The sequence below is a fragment of the Coregonus clupeaformis genome, chromosome 18 (assembly GCF_020615455.1).
Source record: "Coregonus clupeaformis isolate EN_2021a chromosome 18, ASM2061545v1, whole genome shotgun sequence".
Taxonomy (NCBI): domain Eukaryota; kingdom Metazoa; phylum Chordata; class Actinopteri; order Salmoniformes; family Salmonidae; genus Coregonus; species Coregonus clupeaformis.
The window spans coordinates 43,091,402-43,106,312 of NC_059209.1; the positions used below are offsets into that span (position 1 = coordinate 43,091,402).

Genomic DNA, 14,911 nt, shown 5'->3' on the forward strand with positions numbered 1-14,911 from the left:
GCCTACTATAAATGTGTTGTTTTAGTAGCAGTGTTAAATATAGCCTACTATAAATGTGTTGTTTTAGTAGCAAGGTTAAATATAGCCTACTAGAAATGTGTTGTTTTAGTAGCAGTGTTAAATATAGACTACTATAAATGTGTTGTTTTAGTAGCAGTGTTAAATATAGCCTACTAGAAATGTGTTGTTTTAGTAGCAGTGTTAAATATAGCCTACTAGAAATGTGTTGTTTTAGTAGCAGGGTTAAATATAGCCTACTATAAATGTGTTGCTTTAGTAGCAGGGTTAAATATAGCCTACTATAAATGTGTTGTTTTAGTAGCAGTGTTAAATATAGCCTACTATAAATGTGTTGTTTTAGTAGTAGTGTAAAACATAGCCTACTATAAAGGTGTTGTTTTAGTAGCAGGGTTAAATAAAACATATTATAAATGTGTTGTTTTAGTAGCAGGGTTAAATGTAGCCTATTATAAATGTGGTGTTTTAGTAGGAGTGATAAATATAGCCTATTATAAATGTGTTGTTTTAGTAGCAGTGTTAAATATAGCCTACTATAAATGTGTTGTTTTAGTAGCAGTGTTAAATATAGCCTACTAGAAATGTGTTGTTTTAGTAGCAGTGTTAAATATAGCCTACTATAAATGTGTTGTTTTAGTAGCAGTGTAAAATATAGCCTACTAGAAATGTGTTGTTTTAGTAGCAGTGTTAAATATAGCCTACTAGAAATGTGTTGTTTTAGTAGCAGTGTTAAATATAGCCTACTATAAAGTGTTGTTTTAGTAGCAGTGTTAAATATATTCTACTATAAATGTGTTGTTTTAGTAGCCGTGTTAAATATAGCCTACTATAAATGTGTTGTTTTAGTAGCAGTGTTAAATATAGCCTACTATAAATGTTTTGTTTTAGTAGCAGTGTTAAATATAGCCTACTATAAATGTGTTGTTTTAGTAGCAGGGTTAAATGTAGCCTATTATAAATGTGTTGTTTTAGTAGCAGTGATAAATATAGCCTATTATAAATGTGTTGTTTTAGTAGCAGTGTTAAATATGTCCTATTATAAATGTGTTTTAGTAGCATGGTTAAATATATCCTATTGTAAATGTGTTTTAGTAGCATGGTTAAATGCAGTCTATTATAAATGTGTTGTTTTAGTAGCAGGGTTAAATATATCCTATTGTAAATGTGTTGTTTTAGTAGCAGGGTTAAATATATCCTATTGTAAATGTGTTGTTTTAGTAGCAGGGTTAAATATATCCTATTGTAAATGTGTTGTTTTAGTAGCAGGGTTAAATATATCCTATTGTAAATGTGTTTTAGTAGCATGGTTAAATGCAGTCTATTATAAATGTGTTGTTTTAGTAGCAGGGTTAAATATATCCTATTGTAAATGTGTTGTTTTATTAGCAGAGTTAAATATATCCTATTGTAAATGTGTTGTTTTAGTAGCAGGGTTAAATTTAGCCTACTAGAAATGTGTTGTTTTAGTAGCAGGGTTAAATGTAGCCTACTATAAATGTGTTGTTTTAGTAGCAGGGTTAAATGTAGTCTATTATAAATGTGTTGTTTTAGTAGCAGGGTTAAATATATCCTATTGTAAATGTGTTGTTTTATTGGCAGGGTTAAATATAGCCTACTAGAAATGTGTTGTTTTAGTAGCAGGGTTAAATGTAGCCTACTATAAATGTGTTGTTTTAGTAGCAGGGTTAAATGTAGTCTATTATAAATGTGTTGTTTTAGTAGCAGGGTTAAATATATCCTATTGTAAATGTGTTGTTTTAGTAGCAGAGTTAAATATATCCTACTATAAATGTGTTGTTTTAGTAGCAGTGTTAAATATAGCCTACTATAAAGGTGTTGTTTTAGTAGCAGGGTTAAATATATCCTATTATAAATGTGTTTTAGTAGCAGGGTTAAATATATCCTATTATAAATGTGTTTTAGTAGCAGGGTTTAATGTAGCCTATTATAAACGTGTTGTTTTAGTAGCAGGGTTAAATATATCCTATTATAAATGTGTTTTAGTAGCATGGTTAAATGTAGTCTATTATAAATGTGTTGTTTTAGTAGCAGGGTTAAATATATCCTATTGTAAATGTGTTGTTTTAGTAGCAGGGTTAAATATATCCTACTATAAATGTGTTGTTTTAGTAGCAGTGTTAAATATAGCCTACTATAAAGGTGTTGTTTTAGTAGCAGGGTTAAATATATCCTATTATAAATGTGTTTTAGTAGCAGGGTTAAATGTAGCCTGTTATAAATGTGTTGTTTTAGTAGCAGGGTTAAATATATCCTATTATAAATGTGTTGTTTTAGTAGCAAGGTTAAATGTAGCTTATTATAAATGTGTTGTTTTAGTAGCAGTGTTAAATATATCCTATTATAAATGTGTGTTTTAGTAGCAGGGTTAAATGTAGCCTATTATAAATGTGTTGTTTTAGTAGCAGGGTTAAATGTAGCCTATTATAAATGTGTTGTTTTAGTAGCAGGGTTAAATGTAGCCTGTTATAAATGTGTTGTTTTAGTAGCAGGGTTAAATATATCCTATTATAAATGTGTTGTTTTAGTAGCAGGGTTAAATGTAGCTTGTTATAAATGTGTTGTTTTAGTAGCAGGGTTAAATGTAGCCTATTATAAATGTGTTGTTTTAGTAGCAGGGTTAAATGTAGCCTATTATAAATGTGTTGTTTTAGTAGCAGGGTTAAATAACACTAGGACCATAAAAATGTTACTGTACTGAAAAAGAAGTAATACGCAACATGCAACAATTTCAAAGATTTTACTGAGTTACAGTTCATATAAGAAAATCAGTCAATTGAAATAACCTCAAAAGGCCCTGAACTAAAATGATTTAAAACGACATTGGAGGCATCTTATGGTAGAGAAATGAACATTAAATTCTCTGGCAACAGCTCTGGTGGACATTCCTGCAGTCAGCATGCCAATTGCACGCTCCCTCAAAACTTGAGACATCTGTGGCATTATGTTGTGTGACAAAACTGCACATTTTAGAGTGGCCTTTTATTGTCCCCAGCACAAGGTGCACCTGTGTAATGATCATGCTGTTTAATCAGCTTCTTGATATGCCACACCTGTCAGGTGGATAGCTTATCTTTGCAACTGAGAAATGCTCCGTTGCAAAGGATTTTAACACATCTGTACACAACATTTTAAAGAAATAAGCTTTTTTTGTATATGGAACATTTTTGGGATCATTTATTTCAGCTCATGAAAGACTTAACATGTTGCATTTACATTTTTGTTCAGTATAGATTATTTTTTTGTAAACTTATTGTCAAATTATTATATTGATTTATCATAAAATATATATTGTCTATTTCTAATTCGAATGTAGTTTATTCCATGTGTTTTACATTGATAGGACTACCGAAGAACAGAATATCCCAGGCACACACCTGTCTATATAAGGTCCCACAGTTGACTAAGCAGGTCAGAGCAAACACCAAGCCATGAGGTCGAAGGAATTGTCCGTAGAGCTCCGATACAGGATTGTGTCGAGGCACAGATCTGGGGAAGGGTACCAAAACATTTCTGCAGAATTTAGGGTCCCCAAGAACACAGTGGCCTCCATCATTCTTAAATGGAAGAAGTTTATAACCACAAAGACTCTTCCTAGAGCTGGCCGCCCGGTCAAACTGAGCAATCGGGGGAGAAGGGCCTTGGTCAGGAAGGTGACCAAGAACCCGATGGTCACTCTGACAGAGCTCCAGAGTTCCTCTGTGAGAACCCGATGGTCACTCTGACAGAGCTCCAGAGTTCCTCTGTGAGAACCCGATGGTCACTCTGATAGAGCTCCAGAGTTCCTCTGTGAGAACCCGATGGTCACTCTGACAGAGCTCCAGAGTTCTTCTGTGGAGATGGGAAAACATGAATGCAAAGCGTCACGTCTGAAGGAAACCTGTCACCGTCCCTATGGTGAAGCATAGTGGTGGCAGCATCATGCTGTGGGGATGTTTTTCAGCGGCAGGGACTGGGACACTAGTCAGGATCGAGGGAAAGATGAACGGAGCAAAGTACAGAGAGATCCTTGATGAAAACCTGCTCCAGAGCTCTCAGGACCTCAGACTGGGGCCAAGGTTCACCTTCCAACAGGACAATGACCCTAAGCACACAGCCAGGACAACGCAGGAGTGGCTTCAGGACAAGTCTCTGAATGTCCTTGAGTGGCCCAGCCAGAGCCCGGACTTGAACCCGATCAAACATCTCTGGAGAGACCTGAAAATAGCTGTGCAGCAATGCTCCCCATCCAACTGTCACGATCGTCGTAAGAAGCAGACCAAGGCGCAGCGTGATATGCGTACATCTTTTAATGAGTACTTTAAACACGAACAACAATACAACAAAACGATACGTGAAGTCCTAAGGTTAACAAAACACAAACCTCTCCGGAACAAGATCCCACAAATGACAAGTGCAAAACAGGCTGCCTAAGTATGGTTCCCAATCAGAGACAACAAGCCACAGCTGCCTCTGATTGGGAACCACCCCGGCCAACATAGAAACAAATTAACTAGAACATGAACATAGAACACTAAACATAGAAACTAACACCCTGGCTTAACATATAAGAGTCCCCAGAGCCAGGGCGTGACACCAACCTGACAGAGTTTGTGAGGATCTGCAGAGAAGAATGGGAGAAACTCCCCAAATACAGGTGTGTAGCGTCATACCCAAGAAGACTCGAGGTTGTAATCGCTGCCAGAGGTGCTTCAACAAAGTACTGAGTAAAGGGTCTGAAAACGTATGTAAATGTGATATTTCAGTTTTTTGTTTTTAATACATTTGCAAACATTTCTAAAAACTAGTTTTTGCTTCGTCATTATGGGGTATTGATGAGGGGATTTAAAAAAAAATCAATTTTAGAATAAGGCTGTAACATAACACAATGTGGAAAAAGTCAAGGGGTCTGAATACTTTCTGAATACACTGTTTACCCAAAGGTCAACCACACTTGTATAATGCTGATATTTCTGTAGTGTGTTTCCTCTCTTGACCACATGTGGGCAGGATTGAGCTGTATCACGTTTCCATAACACACCTTGGGCTACAGTATCTCCCCCTGTAGTAGGTCTGTGGTCATTTTCAGTGCATTCTGTACCCACTGATACTTGACGAATAGAACTGAGAAATGGCTCATGAGCTTAGTATCTGTCTAACACCAGCATAACCCAAGTCTCGTGTAGCTCAGTTGGTAGAGCATGGTGTTTGCAACGCCAGGATTGTGGGTTTGCTTCCCAAAGGGGAACCAGTATGAAATAAATATATATATGCACTTACTAACTGTAAGTGGCTCTGGATAAGAGCATCCGCTAAATGACTAAAATGTAAAGAAATAGGTTTGTTTTACTCAATTGTTTGTTTTTGTCATCAATGTAAAAACAAATCTGCAGGTTTTAGCTTCAACGTACAGTGGGGAGAACAAGTATTTGATACACTGTCGATTTTGCAGGTTTTCCTACTTACAAAGCATGTAGAGGTCTGTAATTTTTATCATAGGTACACTTCAACTGTGAGAGACGGAATCTAAAACAAAAATCCAGAAAATCGCATTGTATGATTTTTAAGTAATTAATTTGCATTTTATTGCATGACATAAGTATTTGATACATCAGAAAAGCAGAACTTAATATTTGGTACAGAAACCTTTGTTTGCAATTACAGAGATCATACGTTTCCTGTAGGTCTTGACCAGGTTTGCACACACTGCAGCAGGGATTTTGGCCCACTCCTCCATACAGACCTTCTCCAGATCCTTCAGGTTTCGGGGCTGTCGCTGGGCAATACGGACTTTCAGCTCCCTCCAAAGATTTTCTATTGGGTTCAGGCCTGGAGACTGGCTAGGCCACTCCAGGACCTTGAGATGCTTCTTACGGAGCCACTCCTTAGTTGCCCTGGCTGTGTGTTTCGGGTCGTTGTCATGCTGGAAGACCCAGCCACGACCCATCTTCAATGCTCTTACTGAGGGAATGAGGTTGTTGGCCAAGATCTCGCGATACATGGCCCCATCCATCCTCCCCTCAATACGGTGCAGTCGTCCTGTCCCCTTTGCAGAAAAGCATCACCAAAGAATGATGTTTCCACCTCCATGCTTCACGGTTGGGATGGTGTTCTTGGGGTTGTACTCATCCTTCTTCTTCCTCCAAACACGGCGAGTGGAGTTTAGACCAAAAAGTTATGTTTTTGTCTCATCAGACCACATGACCTTCTCCCATTCCTCCTCTGGATCATCCAGATGGTCATTGACAAACTTCAGACGGGCCTGGACATGCGCTGGCTTGAGCAGGGGGACCTTGCGTGCGCTGCAGGATTTTAATCCATGACGGCGTAGTGTGTTACTAATGGTTTTCTTTGAGACTGTGGTCCCAGCTCTCTTCAGGTCATTGACCAGGTCCTGCCATGTAGTTCTGGGCTGATCCCTCACCTTCCTCATGATTATTGATGCCCCACGAGGTGAGATCTTGCATGGAGCCCCAGACCGAGGGTGATTGACCGTTATCTTGAACTTCTTCCATTTTCTAATAATTGCGCCAACAGTTGTTGCCTTCTCACCAAGCTGCTTGCCTATTGTCCTGTAGCCCATCCCAGCCTTGTGCAGGTCTACAATTTTATCACTGATGTCCTTACACAGCTCTCTGGTCTTGGCCATTGTGGAGAGGTTGGAGTCTGTTTGATTGAGTGTGTGGACAGGTGTCTTTTATACAGGTAACGAGTTCAAACAGGTGCAGTTAATACAGGTAATGAGTGGAGAACAGGAGGGCTTCTTAAAGAAAAACTAACAGGTCTGTGAGAGCCGGAATTCTTACTGGTTGGTAGGTGATCAAATACTTATGTCATGCAATAAAATGCAAATGAATTACTTTAAAATCATACAATGTGATTTTCTGGATTTTTGTTTTAGATTCCGTCTCACAGTTGAAGTGTACCTATGATAAAAATTACAGACCTCTACATGCTTTGTAAGTAGGAAAACCTGCAAAATCGGCAGTGTATCAAATACTTGTTCTCCCCACTGTATACACTTAGCTAGATAGCTAACTAGCTACTAAATTAGAAAAACAAATGCACAACTGCAGAGTTTTAGCTTCAACGTCTGTTCAAAACGATCTGATCTCATGGACTTTGTTCTTCCATCCATCGCTTGGACTACAACTCTGAGAGGGGTTACATTCCTCCAGCCCCGTCCCTCAACCAAACCAAGTGCAATGGGACTGAAACACAAACTCAGGATTGTGGCATCAGACAATAAAACTAATATTGGATATGTTTGATATTCCATAACCACAATATAAACAACTTCAATCCACAGACCTATGTTGGGAGATTTATTAAGATTAATGAATAGGCCATTACAGTTTGTAGAAAAAACCCTTACAGTAAGCTATGTTAATCTATATTAACCTATATTAACCTATATTAACTTATATTAAACTATATTAAACGATATTAACCTATAATAAACTATTTTCGACTATATTAAACTATATTGAACTATATTAAACTATATTAACCTATATTAAACAATAGTAAACTATATTAAGCTATATTAACCTATGTTAAACTATATGAACATATATTAACCTATCTTAACATATTTAAGCTATATTAATCTATATTATACTTTATAAAAAATATATTAAGCTATATTAACCTATATTTACATATATTAACGTATTTTAAACTATATTAACCTATATTAATCTCTATTAACGTATATTAAACTATATTAAGCTATGTTAATATATATTACCTATATTAACCTATATTAAGCTATATTTAGATATATTAATCTACATTAAACTATACAAAACTATATTAATCTACATTAAACTATACAAAACAATATTAATCTACATTAAACTATACTAAACTATATTAATCTACATTAAACTATACTAAACTATATTAATCTACATTAAACTATACTAAACTATATTAATCTACATTAAACTATACTAAACTATATTAATCTACATTAAACTATACTAAACTATACTAAACTATATTAATCTACATTAAACTATACTAAACTATATTAATCTACATTAAACTATACTAAACTATATTAATCTACATTAAACTATACTAAACTATATTAAACTATATTAACCTATATTAACCTATTTTAAACGATATTAATCTATTTTAAACTATATTAACCTATATTAACATTTACATTTACAGAGCATGGCGCTTGCAACGCAAGGGTTCTGGGTTCATTTCCCACGGGGGGCCAGTATGAAAAATGTATGCACTCACTAACTGTAAGTCGCTCTGGATAAGAGCGTCTGCTAAATGACTAAAAAAATAAATAATAATTAAACTATATTAACCTATATTAAACTATATTTACCATATTAATCTATTTTAACCTATTTTAACCTATATTAAACTATATTTACCTATATTAATCTATTTTGACCTATATTAAAGTATATTAACCTTTATTAAGCTATATTTACCTATATTAATCTATATTAAACTATATTAAACTATATTAAACTATATTAAACTATATTAAACTATATTTACCTATATTAATCTATTTTAACCTATTTTAACCTATATTAAACTATATTTACCTATATTAATCTATTTTGACCTATATTAAAGTATATTAACCTTTATTAAGCTATATTTACCTATATTAATCTATATTAAACTATATTAAACTATATTAAACTATATTAAACTATATTTACCTATATTAATCTATATTAAACTATATTAAATTATACTCAAATATATTAAGATGTATTAAACTACATTAAGCTATATTAAACTATATTAAACTATATTAAGGTATATTAATTTATATTAACATATATTAACCTTTATTAAAATACATTAAACTATAAGGTCAGCATCCCGGCGACTCCGGGATGCTGACCTTCTAGGCAGTGTTGCAAAGAAAAAGCCATATCTCAGACTGACCAATAAAAATAAAAGATTAAGATGGCCAGTCTGATATATGGCTTTTTCTTTGCAACTCTGCCTAGAAGGTCAGCATCCCGGAGTCGCCTCTTCACTGTTGACATTGAGACTGGTGTTTTGCGGGTACTATTTAATGTGCAAACGGCTCTATAGAGTTGCCTTTCCATAGAGGTGTCATAATAGTTTATAGGCCAAACCGTACGGATGCTACAGACGTTTCCGTGAGAAGACCGGTCTCCTGGTCGACAAACAGCGCTGTAGCTCTGACCCTTCCCACTGCAGATGCGGAAGGCAGACATAGGCTGATGAGGTGGATTGAGATGTAAAAAAACAGATATCGCTTAAATTGACAGATTCTGATAGGGATCTTTTTAATATGTTACTTAAATAGACGCACTGTTGCATCGTTAGACTCTAGTGTCCCCAACTGGCGGCCCTCGGGTCAAATTTGGCAGGTGGTTTTATTTGGCCCCCCCAAAAAAAAGTTTGTCATTTTTGTGGAATTTCATTGGTGGACATAAAAGACTGTAGAAACAGCAGGAAATCAGCTCCAAGGGATTTACATTCAGACGTCTGTTCCCACCCATAATACAGAGACACGTTATCGTATACAAATGTAAGCAAGGTTTGAAATGATTATGTTTTAGTCAAACGCTATATCTGTTTGGCCTTCTTGCGGTCAATTTGCAGTCTACAAATTATTTGTAATTACGTTCCGCCCCCCCCCACCACCATCCGTTCCAGAAAAAAACGTCCCACGGCTGAATCTAGTTGATGATCCCTGCTCTAGGGGGTTATTCTACATTATACTACATTATAGTATTCCATTCATTAAGTATAACAGCCAATTTGCACCAATTGTATTTGGAATTCATTGATCCACTTCTTGGCAATAAAGAGGACACAATGTGTTGTCATTATTACCTATGTTTATTAATAATCTTGACATGCATCAGATCTTAACATCAAGGACATATGATTATTCACAGTACATTACATGCATACTGTCTGGAAAGAGATTAATGTTCACAAACACGTGATCCACCCCATTCTTTTACATTCATTCTTTTTGGTCATATCCATGTGATAATGGTACAGCCTAGCATTCAGCTACATTACCTGTAGGGGACCGATGGCTGCGCAACAAAGTTCAGTTCAAACGAGACAACAACCTGTCTTGATACCCAGTCTTGCATTATTCACATTAAAGATTCGTTCACAAGACAGTTTTGGTGCTTAAGTAGCCAGTGTGGCATGATTCATTGTTTCATAGGTTCATTGTTTCATTGGTTCAGGTGTAGAGATATAACCCATAGGTTCAGGTGTAGAGATATAACCCATAGGTTCAGGTGTAGAGATATAACCCATAGGTTCAGGGGTAGAGATATAACCCATAGGTTCAGGTGTAGAGATATAACCCATAGGTTCAGGTGTAGAGATATAACCCATAGGTTCAGGTGTAGAGATATAACCCATAGGTTCAGGGGTAGAGATATAACCCATATGTTCAGGTGTAGAGATATAACCCATAGGTTCAGGTGTAGAGATATAACCCATAGGTTCAGGTGTAGAGATATAACCCATAGGTTCAGGTGTAGAGATATAACCCATAGGTTCAGGTGTAGAGATATAACCCATAGGTTCAGGGGTAGAGATATAACCCATAGGTTCAGGTGTAGAGATATAACCCATAGGTTCAGGTGTAGAGATATAACCCATAGGTTCAGGTGTAGAGATATAACCCATAGGTTCAGGGGTAGAGATATAACCCATAGGTTCAGGTGTAGAGATATAACCCATAGGTTCAGGTGTAGAGATATAACCCATAGGTTCAGGGGTAGAGGTATAACCCATAGGTTCAGGGGTAGAGATATAACCCATAGGTTCAGGGGTAGAGATATAACCCATAGGTTCAGGTGGTTCAGGAAGTTCAGGTGGAGGAGTTGAGAATTCGTGAGTCGGAGGAGTCGGAGCGGTCCTCGTACTCCTCCTCATGGGTGTAGAGGGTCTGTTTGGCCCCGGGGGTGGGGAGAATGGGGGGGATGGGGGCGGGAGGGCAGCCCTCCTCCAGCTGGGAGAGACGGTGCTCCTCCTGGGGGCGGGAGGAGGAGAGGAGCGGAGAGGAGGAGGAGGAGGAGGAGGAGGAGAGGAGCGGAGAGCGTTGGAAGACCCCAGCGGAGGAGAAAGGAGAGACGTACTGAGCTGACCTGAGCTGGTACTGCTGCTGCAGCGTCATCGTGTTCCACAGCGTCACGTCGTTGCAGAAGGGTCCGGCCTGGCCGCCGCGGGTCAGAGAGTTCCTTAGCATCAGGGGGTAGCGGGGCGGCTGGGGGAAAGACCCAGGGTGTAGGGCCAGGGGGCCGGACGACGAGTCAGACGAGAAGCGCAGGGACTCAGGCACCCTGAAGGCAGAGCCCACAGACCACTTGGCAGAGGAGGCCAGAGGGTGGTAGGACCCCAGGGGGTGGTCCAGGAGGTGGCCGTTGGAGGGAAGGACCAGGGTGTCGGGGTGGGGGTTCTGGCTGTGGGGATGACCCCCCCTGGCCTCCTGGGCCTGGCTGGACAGCAGCACCTCGATGGCCCCCACCAGGTCCCCTCCACACCCCTGCAGGATCAATTCCAGCACCGGGGGCTTGTGGGATGGGAAGATCTTCTTCAGCACCTCCAGGGGTGGCCGGTTGGCTCGCAGGTTGAAGGGGAGGGAGACAGACCCAGACAGGCCCTCAATCACCAGGCTGTGGTCCCCTGGTAGCCCGCCTGCCCCAACCCCGGGGTAGGCCTTAGGGGGGCTGTCTGCCTTAGGCTCTGGAGAGGTGCTGCAGGTCTTGGGGAAGGCCAGGGGGAGAGGGAGGCTGGAGAGGGGCAAGGGGAAGCTGTAGCGGCAATCCTCTGCCTGGTTCGCGGTGTCCGGGGGCTCGGGGGTGTAGCAAGAAGGCTTGGAGCCCTCGGGGGAGCTGCTAGGGTCCTGGTCCTTCTCACTGCCGCTACCACCACCGTTCTCCCCGCCGGAGTGATCCCCCGACGCGTCCTCAGTCAGGACTACAGAGAACACAGAAACACATCCTCATTCAGACAGCCACATAGACAGCTCAGAAATAACAACATCATTTTACTACAACACAGTCGTACTATTCACTTTGGATCAGTGACATGTCAAATAGTACAACCTGGAAGATGGAGATGAATTCAATGAGCTAACATGAATCTCCATTTGCCAGCGCCTTTCTCCACCTGACTGCAAGCGGAGGGCCCAAGGCCTAGATCATCAAGGAGGAGGAACGCAACATGGAGGTCTAGAACAGGCTAAAGAGATTATCAACTTGTCGACCACTCTGCAATTTATGACCATTTACTTTTTTTTCTCCTCGAAAAGCTGTTAGCAGGAAGTGCTGAGTGTGTCACTGTGTGTCAGTGAGGAATCTCCCATCAATGGTCTTTGACCACATGTTGTAAACAGATTGGCTGTTGCTTGGTAACATTTCACTGAGAGTTTACTTCGTGGAGAAATGATGGTGATTACATTCGATTAGAAGCTGTCCAGTCTGGAGTACTGTACTCTTTCTGAATACATCCCATCATCCCTCACACTGAAATGGGCCTGATGTGAAGTCGATACCAATTTCACCTCAATGCCCTGTGTTCTATCCTTCACTCTCAGAAAAAAAGGTTCTGGGTAGAACCAATAAGGATTATATTGCATGCTTCAATATATGGCATCCCTAAAGCTTCTATATAGAACCCTTTTGTATGGTTCTTTGATCACAACCCCACTGAACCAAAATTGGATATATATAGAACCCTTGGGTTCCATATAGGGTTCTATATGGAATCAATTTTGGTTCTTTATAGAACATTTAGGGGGGGCATATACGAAGCAAGCATAGAACCTTTTTGGTTCTATCCAGAACATTTTTTTCTAAGAGTGTTGTGTTCTTAATCCACAGAGATTCTGTTAAATTACTTCCATGGATTCTATATGTAATTCTACGGTTCTATCCCTGTGTTCTATCCCTGTGTTCTATCCCTGTGTTCTATCTCTGTGTTCTATCTCTGTGTTCTATCCCTGCGTTCTATCTCTGCGTTCTATCCCTGTGTTCTATCTCTGTGTTCTATCCCTGTGTTCTATCCCTGTGTTCTATCCCTGTGTTCTATCTCTGTGTTCTATCCCTGTGTTCTATCCCTGTGTTCTATCCCTGTGTTCTATCCCTGTGTTCTATCCCTGTGTTCTATCCCTCTGTTCTATCTCTGCGTTCTATCCCTGCGTTCTATCCCTGTGTTCTATCTCTGCGTTCTATCCCTGTGTTCTATCCCTGTGTTCTATCCTTTCTCTGGACAACACTGCTCTCAAAACAACGCTGAACGCAATCAGGGAATCGTTTCCCTGAGCCTTCGTAGTCTTGAGATCGTTAGATGCTTTTTTGCCCTTCCGCGTCACTTTAGTCACAGAAGATCTCTGTTAAACATAAAATCAAGATGGTTAGGCTATCTGTCTGACTGGGACTGCAGAGAACTTCAAATACAAAGTTACCCCCAAAATAGAAATAGTTAATGAAGCTTGATATATTCCTGAGTAGATTAATGTAGCTTGATATATTATTGGGTGGATTAATGGATCTTGATCTATTCCTGGGTAGATTGATGGAGCTTCATCTTTTCCTTGTAGATCAACGGAGCTTGATCTATTCCTGGGTAGATTAATGGAGCTTGATATATTCCTGGGTGGATTAATGGAGCTTAATTTACTCATGGATGGATTCATGGAGTTGAATCTATTTCTGGTAGATTAATGGAGCTTGATCTATTCCTGGTAGATTGATGGAGCTTGATATATTCCTTGTTGGATTAATGGAATTTAATCTATTCCTGGTAGATTAATGGAGCGTGATTTATTCCTGCATATATATTTATGGAGCTTGATCTACTCCTGCGTGGATTCACGGAGCTTGATCTAAACTTGAGTGGATTAATGGTGCTTGATCTATTCCTGGTAGATTAATGGAGCTTGATCTATTCCTGGTTGGATTAATGGAGCTTGATCTATTCCTGGGTAGATTAATGGAGCTTGATCTATTCCTGGGTGGATTAATGGAGCTTGAGCTATTCCTGGGTGGATTAATGGAGCTTGATCTATTCCTGGGTGGATTAATGGAGCTTGAGCTATTCCTGGGTGGATTAATGGAGCTTGATCTATTCCTGGGTGGATTAATGGCGCTTGATCTATTCCTGGTAGATGTATGGATCTTGATCTATTCCTGGTATATGTATGGAGCTTGATCTATTCCTGGGTGGATTAATGGAGCTTGATCTATTCCTGGTAGATGTATGGAGCTTGATCTATTCCTGGTAGATGTATGGAGCCTGATCTATTCCTGGTAGATGTATGGAGCGTGATCTATTCCTGGTAGATGTATGGAGCTTGATCTATTCCTGGTAGATGTATGGAGCTTGATCTATTCCTGGTAGATGTATGGAGCTTGATCTATTCCTGGTATATGTATGGAGCTTGATCTATTCCTGGGTGGATTAATGGAGCTTGATCTATTCCTGGTAGATTAATGGAGCGTGATCTATTCCTGGTAGATGTATGGAGTTTGATCTATTCCTGGTAGATTAATGGAGTGTGATCTATTCCTGGTGGATGTATGGAGCGTGATCTATTCCTGGTAGATGTATGGAGCTTGATCTATTCCTGGTAGATGTATGGAGCTTGATCTATTCCTGATCTATTCCTGGTAGATGTATGGAGCGTGATCTATTCCTGGTAGATGTATGGAGCTTGATCTATTCCTGGTAGATTAATGGAGCGTGATCTATTCCTGGTAGATGTATGGAGCTTGATCTATTCCTGGTAGATTAATGGAGCGTGATCTATTCCTGGTGGATGTATGGAGCTTGATCTATTCCTGGTAGATGTATGGAGCGTGATCTATTCCTGGTAGATGTATGGAGCGTGATCTATTCC

At 39.2% G+C, this 14,911-nt stretch overlaps 1 protein-coding gene across 1 annotated transcript in view; it reads right to left on the reverse strand.

The window, feature by feature from the left end:
- Positions 1-9,901: 9,901 nt before the first annotated feature.
- dmrt3a (doublesex and mab-3 related transcription factor 3a) overlaps positions 9,902-14,911 on the reverse strand; it is a 29,551-nt gene continuing 24,541 nt past the window's right edge. The window contains 1 exon segment of the mRNA XM_041873855.2: positions 9,902-11,988. Within this exon segment, the coding sequence (XP_041729789.2) occupies positions 10,880-11,988 (1,109 nt within the window). The 3' untranslated portion in view covers positions 9,902-10,879.